The sequence below is a fragment of the Octodon degus genome, unplaced genomic scaffold (assembly GCF_000260255.1).
Source record: "Octodon degus isolate 3935 unplaced genomic scaffold, OctDeg1.0 scaffold00017, whole genome shotgun sequence".
In the NCBI taxonomy this organism is placed as follows: Eukaryota; Metazoa; Chordata; class Mammalia; order Rodentia; family Octodontidae; genus Octodon; species Octodon degus.
The window spans coordinates 747387-770460 of NW_004524593.1; the positions used below are offsets into that span (position 1 = coordinate 747387).

Below are 23074 nucleotides of genomic sequence, written 5' to 3' on the forward strand. Positions count from 1 at the left end.
CTCTTCCTGGCTCCTTCTCCATTCAATCTGCCAGTCTCTATTCACAGAGAGATGGCAGAACTTGGCTTTCTGTTCTCAAAGCCTCAGCATCCATTTAGGACATGAACTTCACAGCAGCACGTGTGGAACAATGGATAAGTTTTAGCTTAGTAAACAGCCAAAAATATAATATATAATATATTTATATAATTATGTTTAAATACTTATAAAGAATTAATAACTAACCTCATTATTTAAGAGAGACTACATAAAAGAAAGGGGAAGGGCCAGATTTAGTCAACAAGCCCAGAAAGAAGACAATCCATTTGAAATGGTTATTAACAGAGTGTCCCTGGCAACTTCTCTTCTAGTATGTTGATAATGGTTTGCACAATGGGCGAGGCTGAGTAGCTGACAAAGTACAGAGTAGGGGGTAGCGCAAGAGCTAGGGTGGGGCCAAGTAGTATATAGGTGGGGAAAGAGGGTCCTTGATTTTCTATCACATCTCTCCTTCCTGTGTTAATCAATTGCCACATTAAAGAAACTTTGCCTATTGTTCTTCCCCACATGAGCTACTGGATGCGTTGGTTGGCACCTATAAAAATATACTCTTGCATTTCTGAAAGATCCTTCACACCTCTGCTTCCTTCATTTCACACCCTTTCTTCCTTCTTCACCCTTTGCCTCCTTCCACGGAAACTTCTCTCTCTGACTGCCTCCAGGGCAGGTGAGGGAGGAGCCCGGCCCCACAGTTACTGATTTTCTTCTGCCTTGGGGTCTAGGCAGGTGCATTCGTCCTGGTCACAGTCAGCAGCAAACGGAGTCACCTACAGGAATGGAAGAGAAGTTGAAATAACCCAGTTTTAGCCAGAAGCTTGATCATTTTCAACCAATTTTCACTTGGTCCCAGAGGAAGGGTGGGATTATCTTAGATTTGAAGTTAGCACTGGGCACTCTTACTTACATACCTTGTCACTTGGGGCAAGAGGAACCTTCTTGCTCCACTTTCTTTGTAAACAGAATGAGAAAGACAAGATCAATTGCCCCTGGAGAGTGTTTGTGTGGTTTAAGTAAACTGATAGATGTAAGACATTTGTATTTTGCCAGACACCCAAAACTACTGTTAGGGATACTTTGACTGTCATTATTTCTGTTGCTGTTAATATCTTTATGAAATTCCTGCTCCAAACATTTCCCAGTATAGGAAAGGCCAACGTTTAAGTAATTTAATCCAGGATAATGACAGTACTACATAAAAGCCAAGACCCTATAGCACAGATTTGTACTCCCACTCCCCCTGTTCTTAGGATAGTAGGGTTAGGTTTTTAGATTGGTAAGATAATGCATCTCTCATCCATTGTTTGTAGCTGTCTTACCTTTCTTCTGTGTAGCTATCCCTCTCCCATGCCAGAGAAGGTCTAGCAAAAGTTGCTATCGTCTCACTTATATTTCTTCTAAAATAAGCACTAATTTTCATGTGTTCATATCTAACATCAAGGAGAAATTCCCATATTGGAAAATGATATAAATGTGACAAAGATTCTACGTTTTGGATGTGACAAAATGACAAGCTAAAAATAAACAGGCCTATCACATACAGTACTGTTCCAAGTAAGAAGGGAAGAAGGGAGAGGCTTGGTGGGTTGGTGAATGGGTGGGGTTGTTTGGGAAAATCTCCCAGCATATTTACACATATGAAGTAAAATGTGATTCAGTCATTAACAGAGTAGCAAAGTCCTTTCCAGTCTTGATTCTTATGTACATTGACCACAGGCATTGACAGTCACTAAAGCCGAACCTCAAGTTTTGAGTACAAGATAGGAAGACAATTGCTTGCTTTCTTCCCAAGTGATCATGTGTCCTTTTGCAGACATGGTTTTCTTGATGACTTAGTTTTACAAGCAAGACCAGAAACTAGCTGGCCTGATTTCTGACCTGTGGTCCAAGCTCTTGAACTGTTTCTCTTTTTTGGGAGATTTATTGTTTTTTTTTTTTTAGAGCTAAACATTGCCAAATTCAATAATATGATGAACTCCTAGGTGCACTGAATTAAGTAAGTTAAGTTATGAAAGTGGTGAGAATAAAGCCAAGCAAGAGTGAATGATCAGTAACTGTTAGCAAGAAAGAGATGTAGTATTCAGGTTCTAATCTAAGTGATCATGGTAGATAGAGTTTTGTTGTGGGGACCTCTACAGGGAAGGAAATAACATCTGCCTACTTTTGATTCATCAAATTGGCCAACTAACTTCAAGTATCTTTGAGTACTTGGATTTTCACCCATAATATTACACAACTTTAACCTATTCAATTTTACAGACTCAACTTGAGCCTATCTACTAAATTAATAGAGCCAGGATGATAGGGATATAAAACATCAAGAAAAGGATTACTGCTCAGGACATAGTCCAAGGAGTGCTCCAGGTGGCTTTTGACAGCCATGCAAAATATGCCTACAATATATTTATTTAATTATTTTTAAGACTATTTAATTATGAGGATGAATAATAACTGAATAGCATTTCATTGGTAACCTAGAATCTTTGAGGGCTAGACTATTATTTTTGTGGCTAATTACAAGTTTTTTGGACCACCTTAAGCAGGTATGAGGCTTTCAGTAGAAAAAAAGTCACTGATTTTCTGGTAGATTGACAATTTAGAAAACTAGCATTTCCTAAGAAGCTGTGCTACACACCAATACCCTTAATCCTGGTACTTTACAATCTCCAATTATACTTCTCCATTCTCTCTGAGCTTTGCGTAAGAAACAAGTATGAGACCCCAAGAAGGAGCAATAATCAAGAGCCTGCCTTAGTTCCTGGAGCTACTGGCTCTCCCCTTTCCCCAGCTCCCTCACTTACCTTTTTGGAGGAGAGTGTGGAAGAGCAGCAGTCTCCTCCATCATAGTTGCAGTAGGCGCGGTTGTTAATGGTGTCACACCAACCATCTGCCTGGAAAGGCTGTAAGGGGGCTGGAGTCAGTGGACAGCTTCTCCATGCTTCGTCCTATTTATCCCTCTCACCCACTGCCATCCACTCACACTCTACCACCCATTCACAAAATCCAAGGGATAGGAGATGTTCACAAGAAGTTGAAAATCTTAAGATAAAGCCACTTGGATTGTCAAATTTTGCCTTAGCACCTGATCCTGGCCTATGCTAAGGGTCAGGATGAGTCATCAAATGCCTTCATCAATTTTTTTGGCTTCTCTCAATAAGAAATTTTTATAGTACACAGATTATAGTATTTCACATAATTAAAATTCTATTGTCTATCAGAAAATAAACTATGTACTAGTTAAGATTGAAATCTTTTTTTTTTAATTGAGTAAAGGTCTCACTATGTAGTTCAGGCTGGCCTCAAACTCACAGTAATCCTCTTACCTCAAGAGTTATGGGGCTGGAATTACAGGTTTTCTCCTCCCTGCCTCTCAGGATTGGCTTTAAACACCCCAATTTATCAGTGTGTGAACAGGGATGCACAGACATGACAAGTCGCACAGCCAGGTCACACAGAGCTTGGTGTTAGGTGCCATCTGTCTTGGCTTTGTGGGTTTCTGAAAAACCACAGCCTTTAGCCCTTCTCCTGGTGCACTGATGACTGGCGCTTAGAAACCCTAGCAGTGTAGCCCTTGTGTGGAGTGAAGACTCAAGTTATGTCTACCCAGAGTTCAGTGATCTTAGGGTTGATCACAGAAGTGCTGGAACAGAAATATTCCCATGTGTGCAGCTACATGATGTACAGCAGCTAGACACAGAGTCAGATACATACAGCTAAACCACTTCCACCTCCTCTTCCGTAAGTTAACAGGAACTGAAATATGAAAGGGGCCCAGAAGAAACCATAGTAAATGGAGTGTTTCACCCCAAAAGGGAATGTGTGATAGGAATAGCCACAAGTAGTTAAAAATTATCGAAGGAGCCTAATTCTTCATTTCTGCAGAGAACTAGCTGTGGAGCAAAACACTGACCCACAGCATGCTGGGAGGTCTATCCGCACCACCCCTCAAATACACACACTCAATAACATTGGCTGCCCACTCTTCTGAGCTAAACCCTCTGGAAATGTCTTACAAAGAACCTCCAGGGGTCCCAGAACTCTACAGTTCAGAGGTCACATTCCAGTTTGTTTGTTGAAATCACTTTTCCTGGCCCCACCCTCTTTAAATGTTAGGTGGAAGACTATTCTCTATTTCACTGTGCTTTGATAAAATAGATCACTCAACTAGAAAGTGGACATTAAATAATTCTCAGCAATTGAGTTACATCAGAACAAGCTCATCCAAGTTATTACTTCAATGTTTTGATATATTCTATGGGGTCCTGAGGTCATTTGAGCATCTCATTCCAGATGTATACCAGTTTGCCAACCACTGAAAAGCTGCTACTTGTGGGGTGGAACTCAACAGCTGCTGCACAGCTGTACAGCAATATCAGTTGAGGGCAGGAAGTGAAAATGAATTCTGTTTTCAACACAGGCCTGAGTGGGGTAAAAGACAAAGATTGTAGGGTGGGCCGCAGTCTTTCACACAGTTAAAGCTAGTGACTCTGGCATTAGAGAACTTGGAACATCTATACAATCAAGACCAGGCTTCAAAATTATAGTCAAATAATTGCAGTCAAAACAACCAGGAGGCTGGCCAAATAACTCAGCAGATTAAAACAACTGCAAGCAGGCTCAGGGGCCAGGGGTTCAGTCCCTGAACCTGCCATGCCAGCTCTGTCCCCGGGGTGTGCTGAGATGGCAATTGAGACTGGATGTGGTGGAGTGTGCCTGTAATCCCAGCTCTTGGGAGGCTGTAAACAGATGGATCACTACAAGTCCAATCTAGTAGTGAGATCCTGTAAAGCCTGCAGACCCTTCCCTAAAATGCAAAAAAAAATAAAAAAGAAGAAGAAAGAAAGAAAGAAAGAAAGAAAGAAAGAAAGAAAGAAAGAAAGAAAGAAAACCACAACCCAGACATCCTTATCATCTCACGAGTCCTTCCAGAGAGGATCGGAAACATCTAGTAAGCTTTCCTAGTCTTCCCTTCCTCCTTCAAGTATTTGGAGAATATTTTACTCATCTAACACTACATCCATTATTTTTCCCCTAACTTTGACACACTCAATGGCAAAACTTAATTTTTTTTTCCTTTTCCATGTCATTGTCTATAAATATCCATAGAGTACCAGAAGTACTTTTCCTACATATGTAAGTATGTGCTTAAAGAAGGGTAAGGATAAAGTTATGTTACTGCTCACAAGAATGACCCACACTTTTGAATGGGTTCAGTAAAGAATCATGAGAAATTTTTGCATTGTCTTCAGCATGGAGTACTACTGAAGCTATGTTGAAAAATGAGTGATTGGTCTCTCTGAGACCCTCACTATGTTCCACAAGGCTTTGACTGCAATGATTCAAATAAATTCTAGAAGCATTTTCTTTTCTTAGCAAATGGGCTTAATAGTTCATCTGAGTAGAGAATGGAATTTACTTTTTAAAAAAAATTTCATAAAGACCCAAGCATTTAATATACAATATACCTATTAGACTTAACTGCTCCTCCCACAACCTGCCAAAAACAACTGCTCCACTCTCAACAAACAGAGTTTCTATGGCAACATATGCCTGGAAAGCTAGACAGCTAGAAATGAAAGTAGCAACGGTAAAAATAGAAAGGGAAAACTAATTGATCCAAAATTCGAAAACATCTGAAGACTCATCATAGGGTAGCATATGCGAATCTCAACAACTGTAAGTGGCAGGCCAGAGGCAACATTCCTCGTGCAGGAAGCTTCCTCAAGAGACGGTGCAGGGCTTGGATGCTAGGCAAGCCATGCCCCTGGGGGTTGCATGCCCACATGCACACACCTGCTGTGCAGTCCACAGCAGTGGAGGAAAAGTGTGTCACATAAGTGCATTTTTAAAATTCAGAGGCTTATTGTTTTACGGGTTACTTTTTATTGACATATTAGCCATTTTGATAAAATAAAACATCTTTTTATTTTATTTGTTTATTTTATTGAGAAACAGATAGCAATGAGACAATTTCAAAACCTATTAATGAGACAGTTTCAATAGCTAATACATTGCATATTGTCTTCTTAGTGGTTATTCATAGTACAAGACGCAGACATGCTATCCTGTCCAAACACTATTAGTACAAATCTTTCTTCTCATCGAATTGAGAAAGCAGCTGTACATCTGTCCTAATTATTCTGTGTATACAGATACAAAATGGTCCTTCATTTGTATCCCTTTTTGTCTAGTTTTGTCAGAGATAGGTATTCCATTGCCATTTGAATACTGTAGGTGCGTAAAATGTCTTTTTAAATGTCTGCTTGTTTACATTTTATCCACTTACTGAACACAAAGTAATAAGCATGAAATTTATTATTTTCACTACAAGAGAAAGCAAGGCTCTCCCTTTACTAAATGCGCCTCCTGTTGTGAGCTCTGACAGGCATGTGCTCTCTCGCTCTTGCTCTCTCTCTCTGCCCCTCTCTCTCTCTCTCTCTCTCTCTCTCTGTCTCTCTCTGTTTCTTTCTCTGTCTCTCTCTCTTGCTGTCTCTCTGTCTCTCAGTCTGTCTCTGTCTCTGTCTCTCTCTGTCTCTTTCTCCGTCTCTGTCTTTGTCTGTCTCTCTGTCTCTCTGTCTGTCTCTCTGTCTCTCTATCTGTCTCTGTTTCTCTGTCTCTCTGTCTGTCTCTTTCTTTGTCTCTGTCTCTGTCTATCTCTGTCTCTCTGTCTGTCTCTTTCTCCATCTATGTCTCTGTCTGTCTCTGTCTCTCTGCCTTTCTGTCTCTCTGTCTCCCTGTCTCTCTCTCTCTGTCTCTATCTCTCTGACTAATCTTTGAGATAGAAATGCAAGCCTTAGAATTACAGATAAAGTAAATACCCGCATATGAGAGAGAGCTTGCTGATGCATGCGCTTTGTGATCCCTCATTTGTTGTTACAAAGCTTGCCATGCCAGCCTCGAGGTGTTCACTATATTCCAGGAAGCTTAAATGGTAAAACAGTGGGCTATGTGTGCCTGACAGAACACTGAGAGGAAAGATGGTCCTTCTGCACCTCTCACCACTTTGACAACTTTCTAAGTGCAAGTATAACTTCATATATATATTCCCTGTATTTTCGGGCAGGGTCTACAGGGTGTTCAGGGTCTCACTACTGATCAGACTCATAGTGATTCTCCTGTTTACAGCCTCCCAAGAGCTGGGAGTACAGGCACACACCACCACACCCAGTCTCAGTTGCTGTTTCAGCGTGCCCTGGGGACAGGGCTGGCATGGCAGGCCGGGGGATTGAATCCCCCTGGCCCCTGCACCTGCTTGCAGTCACTTCAATCCGCTGAGCTATTTGGTCTGCCCTTCTTCTTTATATATTAATGACTTTATCCCAGGACAAGGTTTCTTATAATAGGACAAACTCAGCCCTCTTTAACCTAGCGATGTTTTCTGTTTTAAGCTTCTCTGCTAGAAGAGATGTGGTGGCTCTTTTGGTTGGCTATTGGTTGCAGTCATTCATTCCATAACTCAACATTCTTCATTCTTTATCCTATGACTATGTGTCCCAGTACTGAGATGGGGATCCAGGGATAATGAAAACACGCTTCCAACCCTTGAGCAAGCACAGGGTAAGCAATTTTAGCTCAGCGTTATAACTCAGTGCTAGGATCAAGATGTAGACCAATGAGAACAATCTAATCCAGATTTTTCAGGTGAGGGAAATCCGCTTTTAGTGGTTGGTTCTGCTGTGGAGAACTGAATCCCCTCTAGAGAAGAGCTTAGGAGAGGATAATGCTGACGGGGAGAAAAGTCTGAGATAACTAAGAAGAAAAGGATGCACTAGATTGGTTCTGTATAGCCTATCACAGCGCTCACCCTCAGGGAGGGTACCACAAACTGTGACTGATTGATAGCACTACATCTCCCTTGCTTGAGTCAAATTATGGCATTTTTCCTCTAGATCTTTTAATAGTGAGACCACAGTGATGTTTTAGACATGCAGGTTCAATTTCAGACCTATGCTCTGCTAACCTGAAGATTGGGATCTCAGCAAAAAGAGACTGCATATCTATAAGTAAAGTGTAAAACAAAATCATGTTCTATTATTTTGAGGAATATTTTAAATCACTAGAAGTTTTTATTCACATTTTTGCCCTACTCCAAATAATATATATATATATATATATATATATATATATATATATAATTTCTGAATGAACTTTATCTAAATGAGACTGACATCCATTTCTTTGTATTAATTAGGCTGTATCTGGCCCAGAGAAGCCCTTTTCAGAGTGGCTTTGTTAGAGGGCTCCATAGTGTTCACAGAAGAAGGAAGCTCTGTGTCCATGTAGACAATCTGTACATTCATTCTCTTTTTGTTTAACTCTTCAATAAGTGGTGACATCTTGCCTGATCTTCATTCTCTTTCTCATTCCATATGCTGTGATTTGAATATTTGTGCCCTTCCAAACGCATGTTCAAATGAAATTGCCTTTGTAAGAATATTTAGAGGTGAAGCCTTTAAGAGAGGAGGCAGCCATCAGAGTCCAGCACCCCTCCCCCACCCCCTCTCTCATTTTCTCCCCCACCCCACCACCTTTGTCTTTCTCTCATGAGATGGTGAATCAACAGTTCCTTGCTAGTTACTGGTCCTTTGATCTTGGACTCCCTAGCTTCCAGAAATGGGAATCTCCACATATCTGCCTATTGTAAGTTACCCAGTCTCAGATAGTCTGTTTTAACAATACAAACAGCCTTGTGGTACCTGTTGTTATGGCTTGTGTCTACATTTCCCCTTAAGGCCTCATGCAGTCACGTAGGACAGACTTTTCAGAGGTGCTAAATCTAGAGTTTGTGATTGATTTGTGGTCCAGTCTTCGGATTTAAGAGTGTGAATGCTTACACCTGCCCTCAGTGGGTAGCCTGCATGCAATATAAGGGACAGAGTCTTGTCTCTCTCTTGTTGATCTTGCTGTTTTCCCTGCAAAGAACTGTTGCTCATCTGCCATGTGCCACTCTGCCTTGGAGCCAGCCGAGGATGGATGAAATCTCTACAAACAGTAAGCCAAATAAACTTTTTTTCCCTTAAGTTGTCAGTGTTGGGTATTTTTTATTAGCAATGAGAAAAGTAACTAAGACACCCACTGTGTCTACTCTGCCTGAACTTCATACCTACAGACTGCAAAGAACATAGAGTAGAATGCAGTTACAAGGTGAAATGCAAGAACATGGTATAGTGTTTCCACAAAAAATTAAAAATAGGACTACCATATGATCCTTACTACTGGATATATATCCAAGGGAAATGAAATTAGTATGTTGAAGAGAGTTTGTTTTTCTTTTATGGGCCACAAACACATGCAATTTTAAGACTACATGAGCTTTAAAGGCTATTTTGTACAAGGCCTGCATTCTATAAATAATAAAATCGGTTTAAAAAAAGGTGAATTGGCTTACTTTCAAGGCTAGTAGTGGTCATCCTGGGAAGAGAGCCTCGATCTCTTGATTCTTAATCTGATAATATCTTTGCTTTATCATAGTATGACTGTCTGGTGATTTCATTAGTGTTCTAATTTATTGGGAACAAAGGGTAACTTTTATTTGGTGTCTTCACAAGAGGAATTTAAGTACAGGTGCACTGATACACAGTGAACCTAGCAATCCTACGCAGAGACTTGAAAAGATCATGTGCATAACCTCAGCATCCCCAGACCTCCTCCCCCTACCATCTCACTTCCCCTTTTCCTAGTTGTGGGCCAATGTTTACTCCAAATCAGCTGCCTGGCACTCCCGCTCCTTTGAGGCTTAGGGTTTTGTAGAGATGAATTTCTCTGGAGATTTGCATCTTCAGGAGGAAGTAACACTATGTTCTAGTCCTAGCAATGGTTGCAACCCAGAAACATTTCTTTCTGGGCCAGAAGTAGTAAAGCCAGAGGGTTTCTGCTCTCTGCAGTCATGTGCAAAAAAGAAGAAACTGTTGTTCTACTCCTCCAGGTTCAACCCTTGGGATGGGATGTTTCCAATGATGTCACACTTGGGATTTTCTGCAATCTTCTTGGAGAGTATAAAATTAAAAATAGATATCTTGAAATGGGTTATAGGACAAATTGTTTAGATACAACCTGCTCTGGAAAATTTTATCTGACTTCCTGGATCCATACAGCAATTCCTGCTTCTGAGTCACTATGGTACACCTTATATATAGGCATTCTAGATGTGTGTATCTTGACTGTACTATCAAAGGATCAGGATCTAATAAAGTTTAGTCTTCTCGCCACTGGTTTAATGCATCATACAATATTTTTTTCAACAAATTAATACAATTGCCCTATTTTGAAATGAGAGGCTAACTATATTTCCTTAGCATAATTTATGAATAGAGCCCTCTTTTTTATTATTCCTTTACTGCTTGAAAGTTTCCTAGGCATGCTTCTTTACGACTCATGTAACTTAGACTCTGGTCTAGCTCTTCAGGGCATCATTATGGGTTAGATACAGAATGTCCCCTGAAGGCTTGATGCATTCCCAGGTGGAGTTTATGAAGGGCGATGAGATGGGGGGTGGGACACTGAAAGCTGGGTGTGCTATTGGGTCTGGTTGGAAGAGAAGGATGGCTGGAGTGTGCCTTGGGTTTCCTCCTCCCTGTACTTCCTCGCCACCATGAAATTAGTGGGTTTTCTTCTTCCATGATTCTCTGCTAGGCCATCCCACCTTCAAGTCAGGGCTATGCCCTGAAAGTGTAAACCAAAATAAACCTCTCCTTCAGTTGTCAGTGTCAGGTATTTTGCCTCAATGACAAATAAAGTCATTAAGACAGGCAGCTAGTGTTTTTCTTATTATACTCATAGACATGGCTTACAATGGAGTCATCCAATATTTGTGTATAAATCTATAAATTAAGTACCTGTGTGTGTATTTATACATTTCTACTAGGTACCAAGTATTGGAACACTTCTATTTCTGGAAGTAGGGAAAAGTTGAATACTAGAATTCTAAGAATATTAAGATTTCTCCTTGTACAAAGTATCTAAAAATACTGAATAAATTTTAACAACATTCTCTCAGTTCCACCTTTGGGATTTTAAGAAAAGAAGAAACATTCCCTGGGGGCTAAATCCTGAAAGAGACTAAAAACGAGAGTAGAAAGAAGGCAGCAGGGCATGACTGTCCCAGAAGCGCTTGCACCTCTGCAATCAAGTTGTAGAGTTCCAGAATAAGGGAGACTAGGTCTGTGGTCTTTGTGGCATGAGAATTATAAGTGACCTTGTTGGTATTTTAGTAAAAACTATGTGAGGACTGGTAGGAAATGCCAGTCATGTGCTACTGTTGCAACAGAAGCTTATCCCACAGGACTGCCAGGACTTTGGCTCCTGATTCCCCATCCTAAACCCTTTATGACTCAAATGCAAGCAGTTTTCTAAGTCACTAATTGCTAATCCACATGTATGCGTTCTTATGGTTTCTGGGGAGGGCTTCAAACCTCTGCCTGTGAAATCCATCAGATTCACGGAAGGGTCAAAACTATATTTATGGGGAATAAAAAAAAATGTCTGATTATAACTTTTTTTACCTTTGTCTGACACCATGACCAAAGCAAAGTCATACAGTAAGTAATCAGAAACATCTCCGCTGAGAAAAGTCATTGAAATAAATTGAGATAGAAAAAGAAAAATCAAGAAAAATAAGATGAAGTGATTCCCTTCACCTGTAAAATTTTCATCTACATCAAGGTATGCAGAGTTTAAGAGTACCTTTCTGGGAAAATGTCCAAGCTATAGAGTATGATGATTGAGGGCATAGATGAGGTGTGAAATAAACCTCTTCTCAGATCCCAGCTTGGCCCCTTACCCCTTTTTACAAATTGAGTAAATCACTTAACTACAAGCAGTAGCATCCTTGTCAGTAAATAAAAATAATAGTGTGTTAGTTGATACATTGTGTCAATTTTGCTGAATCAGCTCGGGCAGTTCTTAGCGTGGGGGCCTAGCCCTGCAGGTGGGCAGGGCCCAGGAATTGAGAAAGGCTTCCTGCCGGCCTTCCCGGCTTCCGGCTGCCCTGCCCCACTTCCATGGAGAAGTCTGTCTTTCCAGGAGCTTGATCTTTGCAGCCGCACCACTTTGGAAGAGCTCGGATCTTCCCTGTGGAGTGCCTGTCTTGGCAGTCAGCGTAGAAGCAAGAGAGAGGCTTGATGGACGCCGCAGCTGCTGCCCCTCCTCTGCTCTTCATTGTTTTCTGCCGCATGAACTGTTGTTATTTGCCTGGGAGCCAGCAGAATATGGACTGAACCCTCCAGTAACTGTGAGCTAAATAAACCTTCCCTTCCTTCATTTTGAGTGTCAGGTATTTGTCCCAGCAACGAGTAAAAAGTAACTAAGACGAATAGTATCCACCTTTAGCTATTGTCGCAGGGGATGAATGAGTCAACAGAGGTAGTACAGTGCTTGGCCCCCAATACATCACAATTTCATGAAGGCATCTAGAGAATGACCATTGTTTGAGCCATTGCAGGTTGGTAAGTGAGTTCTGTACTTAGAGCCCCCCGCGGGAAAATGGTACAACCAAATGTTAGCGGTGAAGTCACAGATAGGAGCCTCTACCCCTCACTTGTGCCCCAACCTGAAGAATCTGGGTTATAGAGTAGTGTCATATGACACAGGAAATGCATGTGGGATATGTAAAAGCAGAAGGAAAGGTATTTCTAGCTTCCAGAAATTGGGGTAATGCTCCAAAGCATCGTGGGGACCTGGATCTCTCAGTCGCTGAATTACCCCAGACCATCACAGACACCCTTTTCACAACATGCACCACAAGAAAACAGAAGGCCAAGGAGACTCTCAGGGAATCTCTATCTAACCCCAAATACCTCTTCGTGGCATCTTTCACTGAGCTGTAAACAAAGCTACAGAGTCACACAGACCCTTCCCTCCCTTCCAGTCCCAGCAAGCTTCTCCTGTGGGCCTAACATTAGAGACTCTCACCACCTCAAGGTGGATGAGCCCGACAGGTGGACAGAGTTAGAGGCAATGACGGCGAGGATCAGAGGGGAGCGCTCTGGTAGAGTCTGCACATACCTGCACCCAAGAAACTGCCTCATCAGGAGCCTGCCCCTCTAGAGCAGAGATTGGAGAAAAGCGCGTCTCTCCACAGAGCCCTGCACAAGCCCCAGCACACCTGTTAGGTTTTCATTTTCTCCTTGTTGGGAGCCACTGTGCCCTAGCCCTCACTGAAGGTACAGTGTTTGGCACATGCTGACATTATTTCCTTTCCCAACTGTTATCAAAAGTACATGACACTTTGCAGAATCTGTAAGGCCTGGTGCTCTACTCCCAAGCCACTACCTTGACTTGTGAAAACCTTCACTATCACTCACAAGACCCCTTCTTGGCCCTTCTGCACCAAACGCCAACTTCACATCCTCAAACTACCCAACACCAACACAAACACAACAGGACACTCTTCTCCTGCTGCATCAAGGTCACTGCTGTCCTCCATGTGATTTCTCCTTTTTCTGATCCTATGTTCTTGGACAGTCTAAATCTTATATTGACAATTTGCAAGCATTACTGTTAAAGCCTGATTTCATGGCAGCCTAATGTGTTCTTGAACCATGCAACAATGGTGACACCAAGCAGCAGGCTTCCAAGTGGCCTGAGTGCTGGGGTTCCGGAGTACTGACTGGAACACAGCACAGCCTGTGCTTGGCATCTTGCAATAATTAAAGATGCACCAGCTGGAGAGATAGCTCAGTAGTCTAAGCGCCTGCCTGGCAAGCACAAGGGCCCAAGATTGATCCCTGGTACCACATGCTGCACTGGTCCCAGATTCCAGGAGTGCCGTGTGGGCCCCCAAACTGGGCACAGTAGTGCACACCTATAATCCCAGTGTTGGGGAAGCTGAGACAAGAGGGTCACTAGGAGTCTGAACTGTATAGGAAAACCCTGTATCCAATTAAAAAATAAAAAAATAAAGACACATCACACCTCCCTGGCGTCTACTCTGTGGGGCTGGTGAGCGTGCTCATCCTCCCTATCGGAGTCATGGCCAGCAAGGCTCCTTTTCACCATTCAGTTACATATCCCTTGGTTTTCTTCTTTCAGGAAGTAATGGTGTAGCAATTACACTTTCAGGGGTTTTCCTGCCTCCTCCCTAGTTAAGGTCAAGGATGGCAATCCTGAGCAAGGCAGCTTTCACCTGCACAGGGCTAGGAGGGAGGAAGTACTCCCATGTTGCTCCCATTTCCCTTCCTTGTTCTCTCCAGCACCATTAGGCCTATGCCTCAGCACAATAATCAGCATATTAAAGCTGGTGCCTAAAGGGCGTTAGGTAGGCTATTTAATCAATCCTCTCCAGAATCAACTCTATAAGCTAAGAAGTCCCAAGGGCTTTGTTATCTGTGCCTCTTGTCTGTTTCCCTAGGTAAGGTCTCCGTCCCCTGTCTCACTTGCTAGCCTCCCCATTGTTTCCTTCTCTTGTCACCTACTCTCCCAACAAGGTCACCTGAGAGCTACTCATTGTTACCTCACAGCCACTCAGGCTTACTCACAGTAGTCTCGCAGTCACCAACCCTAAAATGTATAACAGCAGAGTTTCAGGGCTCTACAGGCTGTGTGCTGAGTGGCGCGAGGCTTCTGGTGCCTGCCCTCCATCGGGAGTTATGACGTGCCACTTGCCACCACATTAGAGCAGCAAGTGTCACAGCTCCACTCAAGAACTCAGTAGCCTTGGGAGGAGAAGAAGAGGAAAGGATGAGAAGCAGATACAGGCCAGAGGCAGAAACCAGCAACTGGAAGAGAAGGAAAAGCAAGGGGACTCCAGAGGAAGGACTGGGGCAGACTGGGGTCCTGCAGGGACATGGAGCCAACAGTGCCCTCTGTCTGTCTCCTGGCTCCTTGGCCAAGTGACAGCTCACAGGAGTGGAGGCCAGCCTAAACTGACCACTGGAATGTTCTACCACAGCCTGACACGCGCACATGCCCACCCCCCCCCCCCCCCAACACACACGGCAGGCCGCTTGGTGTAGCTTGGCTATCTGGGCCTGCCATGGAAGATGACTGGGAATGCAGACTGTGGGAGGAAATGACAGTACTCATTGTTTGGATTAAATAATTTTTTTGGCCCTCCTGCTATTTGCTGAGAGTTTTAGATTTTTTATTTCCCAATCTATTTCTCTCCTTCCTCCCTTCTTTCTCCCCCTTCCTCAGTCTTCCTCCCTCTTCGTTCCTGTGCTATGTCCCTCCCTCCAGAATTCAGGCGCAGAGTTTGTTAAAGAAATAAAAAACCACCTGTCCACAGGGTGAGGGTATTTCATTTGGGTATATATATCTATATTCTTTGAGTATTTGCAAATGTTCATGAGACACAACACCTGTTTTTTCTCTCTCTCTCTATCTATCTATCTATCTATCTATCTATCTATCTATATGGAAAATATGTATTATAGGTTGTGTCTAGATGTGTCCCTTAAGGCTTCGAACTGTCATAAATTGGGGTTTTTTAAGGTGGCTGAATCTAGAATGTGTGATGCTGGGATTAAGGATGTGTGACTACTGAGTTAGCCCATCCACTAGTTTGCAACAACCAAATTTTGGCAACCTAAATAGAGTATAAAAGGGGCAGAGGGCCAGCGAGATAACTCAGTGGACTAAGTGTCTACTTAGACAAGTACAGGGACCAGGATTCATTCTCTGCCAGCACAGGTTGTGCCAGCCCAGGCCCCCTGGTGCACTGAGCCAGCCACCGAGACCTGGCCTGGTGGAGCACTCTTACAATCCCAGTGCTAGAAAGGCTGCAAACAGAAGGATCGCTATGAATATGAGCTGCATAATGAGACCCGGCACCAAATACATAAAGGCGGGCACAGAAGCAAGCTTCTGAGGTCTCTTGCTTGCCTTGCTGCCTTCTGCCCACCATGAACTCTTTATCCTCCGCGGTGCCTGTCTGCTGTGCCACCCTGACTTGATGCCATCTGGTTATGGACTGACTCCTGTAAAAACTGTCAGCCAAATAAACCTTTCCTTCTTTAACTTTGGGGGTCAAATATTTTGTTTCAGCAATAAGAGGAATGCAACCAAGATGAAATGTGCAGAGAGAGTAACATATATGAAATATTATATATGACATTACATTAAAGATATATGACATATAACACATTTTTATTTTATACACACACACACATGTGCACACACACACACACACACACACACACACACACAATTGCTCTGCAAGATCTGCAGGTAATTAACAAACCTAAAGATAAAATTATTTTTGCTCTGTAGAAGCCATCATATTGAAGCAAAATGCCACCTTTTATGTTACATGCAGTTCATGTTATAGACTGCAAGGTTTGTTCACATAAATACACACACTAACCCAGTAAGGAAGGTACCATTATTGTGCCCATTTCACAGATGAAAAGATCAAAGGCTGGGGCTATAAGGGAATGTGGTGCACTCTTACAATCCCAGTGCTGGGGAGGCTGAAAACAGGAGGACCACTATGAATCTGAGCTGCAGAGTGAGACCCTGTGCCAAATACATAAAAAGGGAGGTGCAGAATAAAGCTTAGGACAAGGTATAAAGCCACTGTCTGATGTGCCAGCCGTGCTACAGCCAGACACGCTCAGGTTGCCTCCAGCATAACGCTTGTTTCTTACTGATATCCTTCGTTCCATTTCTCAGTGCTGCACACGTGATGCCGGCGCTCCCTGGAACCATGAGTATGAGGGGACCACATCCAGTCTCAGTAAAAGTCAGTGCTACAGAAACCCATGAGCAATGCTTCATATAAGACATTGAACAGCAAGACTTCTGCTATACACCAGGCACGTGGCCACTTGCAGAATCCCAAAGATCTAGCCAATACACACTCAGTGTAGCTCGCTCTCATCCAGGGGACCACAGCAGACCTTGTGCATGAAAAGGCCTTTGCCTTGATACTAGGAGCACAAACTGCCAAAAGACAGAATCTTAACTGCTCTCAAATTAGGGGAAAATCACAGGTTAAAGAAATTAGAGTAACTAATAGCATCACTGAGATGAGTTGCACACATAAAGAAGGGGAAAGGGGACGATGTCTTTTAAAAAGGCTCTAAGGAGTATACAGGCTTAGACCCAATCTTTGAGGAGTGAGGGTGAGTGGGACTTAGGGGGAGAAATGGAAAGAATAGTCCCAGCAGGAAGACCAAATGTCATCCAAGATTTGAGATGGAACAAGAAAAGATGTATCTCTAATTTTCTATGTTGAATATTAGTGATCCAAGATTGGAACTGTGTCAACATCTCCTCCCCAAATATTTTGGTCCCTATCCTGAAGACCACAGGGTTTTGTTTGTTTAACAGAAGAAGGGCATGACAAAGCTATGTTTGGTCTGTTGGACCTGGGACTGTTCAGGCAAGAACTCAGGAGGCCAAGAGCAAGGAAAGGTTGATTTCAAGCAACATGAACTGAGAAAACTAGTTGGCTGATCATAATATAGTACAGAAAGATGCAGGCAGATATGGTATTAGGATGGAAGATGGTCAGTACTGGGTGAATGGTTATATTGGGGGAATAAAACTGACAAATATAAAGATTTATTACATTTTTTTTTGCTTATTCTGATCATAGTAGGCTTTTCTCAGGGAATTTGCTCAATTAGAGCTAGAAATAATTCAGGAGCATTCAGGAGACAGTAGGACTGCCATGAGTTTTAAGCCAGCCTGGGTTACATGGTTGAGACCCTGTTTCAAAAGAAAGAGGGGAGGAGAGAAATTAAGAAAGAGAGAGAGAGAGAGAGAGAGAGAGAGAGAGAGAGAGAGAGAGAGAGAGAGAAACATATTCATTGAAAAATAAGCTAGACAGAGTCCTTGCCATAAGCTAAGAACTAAGTCACAGGGCACAGATTGTAATCAAGTAGCAAACCCTGTCATAGTTCACATTGAGAAGCTGTACACCTTTCTCTTTCCCATACAAACACAGATTCTAGCGTCCCAGCACACTTTCTGTCTTTCTCAGTGTTTGCCAGGTTTTCTCCACAATTTAAACATGACAATTTTATCACTCCCTGTGTAATAGTCAGGTCGAATCGATTTGAGGAATGGCAAGAGGGAGGTGTCATGTTTATTCTAGAATATTTTCTTGTGAATAGTCTTGTTTCTTTTAGCCTCAGCCTCGCTTTTAGATCTTGTGTCTATGAACAATTCAATTTGTGTGGCTGCTTATTGTGGTTCTCGTCCTCAAACTGTCACGCCATCCTGGGCTGTCAGTCTGGCTGCTCTGTTCCCTGTTAATTGCTTGGTCCAGCCAGGCTCACTTTCACCCATATGGAACCTATTCTGTGTTCAAGTGTTTTGTTTACATTCCCTTTATCTTCGGGATGCTTGTCTGTGTATCTTATCCACTCATCCGCTGATCAGCTGCATCTGTTTCCCAACATGTTCTTTTGTCTCTGAGCCCTGCTGAACACAGTTCACTGGCACACCTCCCCTTCCTCTTCTGACTTAAATGCTTGCAAATCCTGGGGAGGCACCCAGCAGGTGGGACATTCACCTCTTGGTTTTCTAAAAGTCTCTCCTCCCTAGTTCATGTGACATGTAATGTTCTTCTGGTTTTGATATTCCTACCTCCTTAAGAATCAGACTGCCTGGATTCATTTCCTGATACCATATTTGTTAGCTGTGAAGCTTTAGAAAGTTAATTGCATTATCAGTCAGTCAGCTTTCCCCTCGGTAAAATAGGAAAGACAACAATGGTAATAACTGTTCTCAGTGTGCACTCAGTAAACACTCAACAATCTTACTACCTACTCTATGTGCCCAGAAGCTATTTTTTGTTTGTCTCCTGAGCACCAGCCCAAATACTTTGGGAACTCATGGTTCCTTGCCTTTGAATATGGGGCTGTTGGACAACCTTGTCATTCTTTGTGTCTTATAACTGTGATCTGCAACTCCATAGATCTTACAGTTTTCATAGCCTGTTATGGGGCAGGAGGATAATAGAAAGAAGACCTTGAGGCAAGCATAACACCTAAGTAAAGCCAGCTGAAGTGCTCAATCATAACCTTACATGTTCTACTGTTGATAGGGGAGGTATAAGAGTAATGCTGAATCAAAGACTGTCAGAGATGCCCTGGCCTGTCCATTTCATCCTTCATCCCCACCTTCATGCGGGCCCCTGAATCCTCTGACAGCTCTCACAGCCAGTGTAACCATCCCCACACAATGTCTGCATTTCCTACTCCCAGGAAATCAGGGACACATTGGAAGTCAGTAGCTACTATGCATGTGCAGCTAAATAAGGATAAAGTATCAAGATAAACTATGACAAGTTGGTATTTTATGAGCCACATCACAAAGACAAATATTTAGGGGAGAAATGAGAGTGTGCAGTGTACTGACAAACTCAAATCTAATTCTTCAAGAATAAGCACTATGTGATATTTATCAATTGAAGTATCTTACTGACTCCTCATCCCCCAGTTCCCAGAGATCCATCTGAAAAGAGGAAGAGCCAAGAGGTGGCCAATTAGGAAAACTGATCTTTGCATTAAAAAAATCATTTGGATTAAAAACATCATTGACCTCTTGTTCTGTTGCTAAGCCATGCTGAAGAGGTCTGACCTTGGTGGGCACACTGGGCATGACCAGGACAGGGGGACATGGCCATCCTGACAGGCCACATCCATGCTCTGAGGCACCATGTCATCAAGGTCACGAGTGCTCCAAAGGCACCTCAGAAGGCACCATGTCATCAAGGTCACGAGTGCTCCAAAGGCACCTCAGAAGGCACCATGTCATCAAGGTCACGAGTGCTCCAAAGTTATAGCTCCATTTCTACAAATCTAGCAGCATTTCAGACATGCAACACCAAGCTTAATATTTCTCACATTAGAAAGACTTCAGTTGGACCTAATCTCATTTGTAATTAGTCCTCACATTGCCTGGTGAGGCAGAGTAATATGATTATCCATATTCCACTCATGGGGAAAATCAGACAAAGGGCCATGCCTCAAGGTCACTTGGGGAATAAGCAGTAGAAGTGAAAATTAACTTAAACATTTTAAACTTCCAAACCAGTGAGGGAAAGACATCAGGGAGTAGGTTTCATTTCTATTTCTTCAGGGTCTTTCATATCTACATAATGCATAACCCATTTACTACTTGGTTTCTCCAATTAAAAAATAAAGTACTAGTTCTAGTTCTGAACTTTAATATTCCATGTTTAATGGATTAATACTACCAAAAAATATGACATGAACAACCAAGAAAAAAAAAATAAAATGAGCATGGCTTAACTAAAAGTATTAATGTTGAATCTTAAATTATATTGTGTTGGAAGAACAGAGATATAAACAGAAAATTAAACCTCTAGAAGCTGGCTTTACTGGACATTAATAACAGACACACATCAAAAACACACACCCATAGCATACTCCTCCACATCTCCAAATGTACACATTGCAGATGCTCAAGTGATATATGCTAACAAAGCATTAAATGAACTGATTTCAGAGCAAACTAAATTATCTGTGTGATGGGAAGGCTCATGGTATTGCCACCCACTGCCCTCTGAACTTTGAATCCAGGCAACTTTGTCTTCAACTCCTGACTATCACTCCCAAAAGCCAAATAGTCACCACTCCTCTGCAGAAAGAGTTTTGTATTCAGCCTCTTTGCTTCTTCCCCATTGTGAATCTGCAGTTTGGTGAGGCAGGTAGGTGTTTTGCTGTTTAATGGTTTAGCAAAGAGATGATTGGTTTCTGCCTCCTACAGTTCAGGTTTGTTGCCAGAATTCTTTCTAAGTGACAAATCCTTCATCTTTTCTCTTTTACAGAGATGCTTAATGTCCACCAAATATCTGTATTCTCTTTGATGTGTCGCTATCTCATTTCTAAAGAGCTCGTGGCTAAGTGATTATTTTCTGTTAAATGGGAAGGTAAACAGAAATGATGCATTACTTTTGGTCTGAGGGACTGGAAAGACTACTGACCTCTATGTGTATTTCTTCTGTGACACTTTAGGGTTTCCCTGGATTCCACACGGAGAGAAAGGAGGAGTCAGATGGGAGAGATGGATAGCTGACTTAGAGTTATACCAGAATTTATGGGAGTGAGAAATATGTTCTTGTCATGTTAAATCATATACATTTCAGGGTTAACTTGTTAATCTGTTATCATGGCTTGTCTTGGTTAATCCACATTTTCTTCTTTACATTCTTACATTGGCTTAATAGAGGCTCTAGGATAAAGCCTAATCTCTTGAGTTTGGCATATGAGGGACTTAAGTGATCTACTTTGAATTATTCACACTTTTCATGTATTTCAATATCAGCTTCAAAGAAGCTACACTGCAATTTGAAAAATATTTTTCATGATACTCCACTGACATTCTTAGGTTCTTTGTTATGTGACTTTGTGGCAGTAATAATTGACTAATAGGTTATTACTAGAATTAGGATACTACCACAATAAGGAACTAAAGCACACATTTCACATCTTCAACAGAGCAGCAAAAATCAAAGGAAGTGTTTTAGGAGCCAAAACCAATAATATTCCTCATTGATGTAATAGCAAAATACCTGATAAAATGTTTTCTTTAGTTACTTGTGAGGGAAGCAAACTTGCTGACTTACAACTTGTGGGTCAGAATATGGATTGATGACCCATGGACTCTGAGGAAAGAAACTTTGAAGGAGAGTATCATTAGGGCTGGTTGGTGGTTCTTACTTCATTTGCTAGGATTCTGTAAGAACAGATGAATCGCAAAAGGTCATTGCATCTCCAGCAGCATGGATAGAGAATATCAAGTATTAGAAATTGTATGAGGTATAGTACTAAAATTGTTTTCTCAGCTCTGGCCAAAAAATGATAAAACTTAGTATAGTCACTTCTACTATCCCTGAGAGACTGGTTCTAGGATCCTGATGTGTATCAAGTTTTGCAGATGCTCAAATCCTTCAGATAAAGTGGTGAGGGATTTGCATATGGCCCTTACACATCATCCCATATACTTTAATCATCTCCAACTTGCTTGTAATACCTCACACAGCACAAATGTCATGCCAGTGTTGTGCACTGTATTACTTAGGGAACTGTGGCAAGAAGAAGGTCTGCACATGTTCAGTACAGGCACAGTTTTTGTCAGTCCATGGTTAGTCAAGTTCACGGATGTGAAACCCAGGAATAAGAAAGGTCAATGTAATGCTTTGTGTTAGACAGGCCTTGTAAGACTGAAGTGAAGACAACCCAAGACAAGGATTAACTACCATTTGTTAGGACCTCTAACTGGGGTTAGCTGGTAACTTATGAGATACTTGCAGCTTGTAAAATGACTTCTAGAAGAGAGAACAATACTGTAATCCCTGAGTTGTTCTCCTTAGCTCAGAATACCTGTAGCTAAACCTACATAAACAGAGGGGCATGTCTTAAAGAGACCTCTTATGTGATTTCTTATAGCTAAACTTGACTGGCATTAAATATTAGATAGATAGATGATAGACAGATAATATTTTAATTTTTACTTTTACTACAATAAAAGGTACATGGCTATTATTCTGCCTCAAAGTACCCACTGTCTTGCTTCAAACACACTTATCCTATCATTCTTGCCACTTCCTGAAGCAGTTTTGGAATTTCTTTCCCTTTCATGAATGTCTTTATAACATGTGATCAAAAGTACAATGAATGCCCCTGCTAAGCACAGTCTAACAAAAAGGCAGGCTCATCAAACCTACAGTGTGTCTTCATGCACCTCACTCACCAGATCTGGTACAGTGGGAATCCTGGTTCTTCCTCAAGTTCAAAATATCCATGAGAGTAAATGTTTTGAATTGATTCCGGGTGCTGAAGCGGCCACACTAGCATAACCAAAGGACCTCTAGGACTGCTTCAGAAAGTGGAAAGGATGATTGGATAGTTGCGTTTAAGGGGAGGGAAAATAATTTGAGGGGAGTGAATGGCAATGTGTCTTTCACTGTAATGATTTTCCAAATTTGCACACTTACTACAATTTTCCATCACACCTCACATACGAAACAATAGAGCTTGCGAGAGTTGACTTGCCAATGTCACCATCCACTTGGGTTACAGAAAACTTGCTGTGAGAGCAGCTCAGAAGACCACGGGGCACTCTT

At 42.0% G+C, this 23074-nt stretch overlaps 1 protein-coding gene across 1 annotated transcript in view; it reads right to left on the bottom strand.

The window, feature by feature from the left end:
- Positions 1-242: 242 nt before the first annotated feature.
- The window catches only part of Pappa2 (pappalysin 2), a 300191-nt gene continuing 277359 nt past the window's right edge, over positions 243-23074 (bottom strand). Inside the window, exons 22-23 of the mRNA XM_004626777.2 lie at positions 2838-2936; positions 243-806 (exon numbers count right to left, since the gene is read on the bottom strand). Of these exons, the coding sequence (XP_004626834.1) occupies positions 732-806; positions 2838-2936 (174 nt within the window). The 3' untranslated portion in view covers positions 243-731. The remainder of the gene's footprint in view (positions 807-2837; positions 2937-23074) is intronic.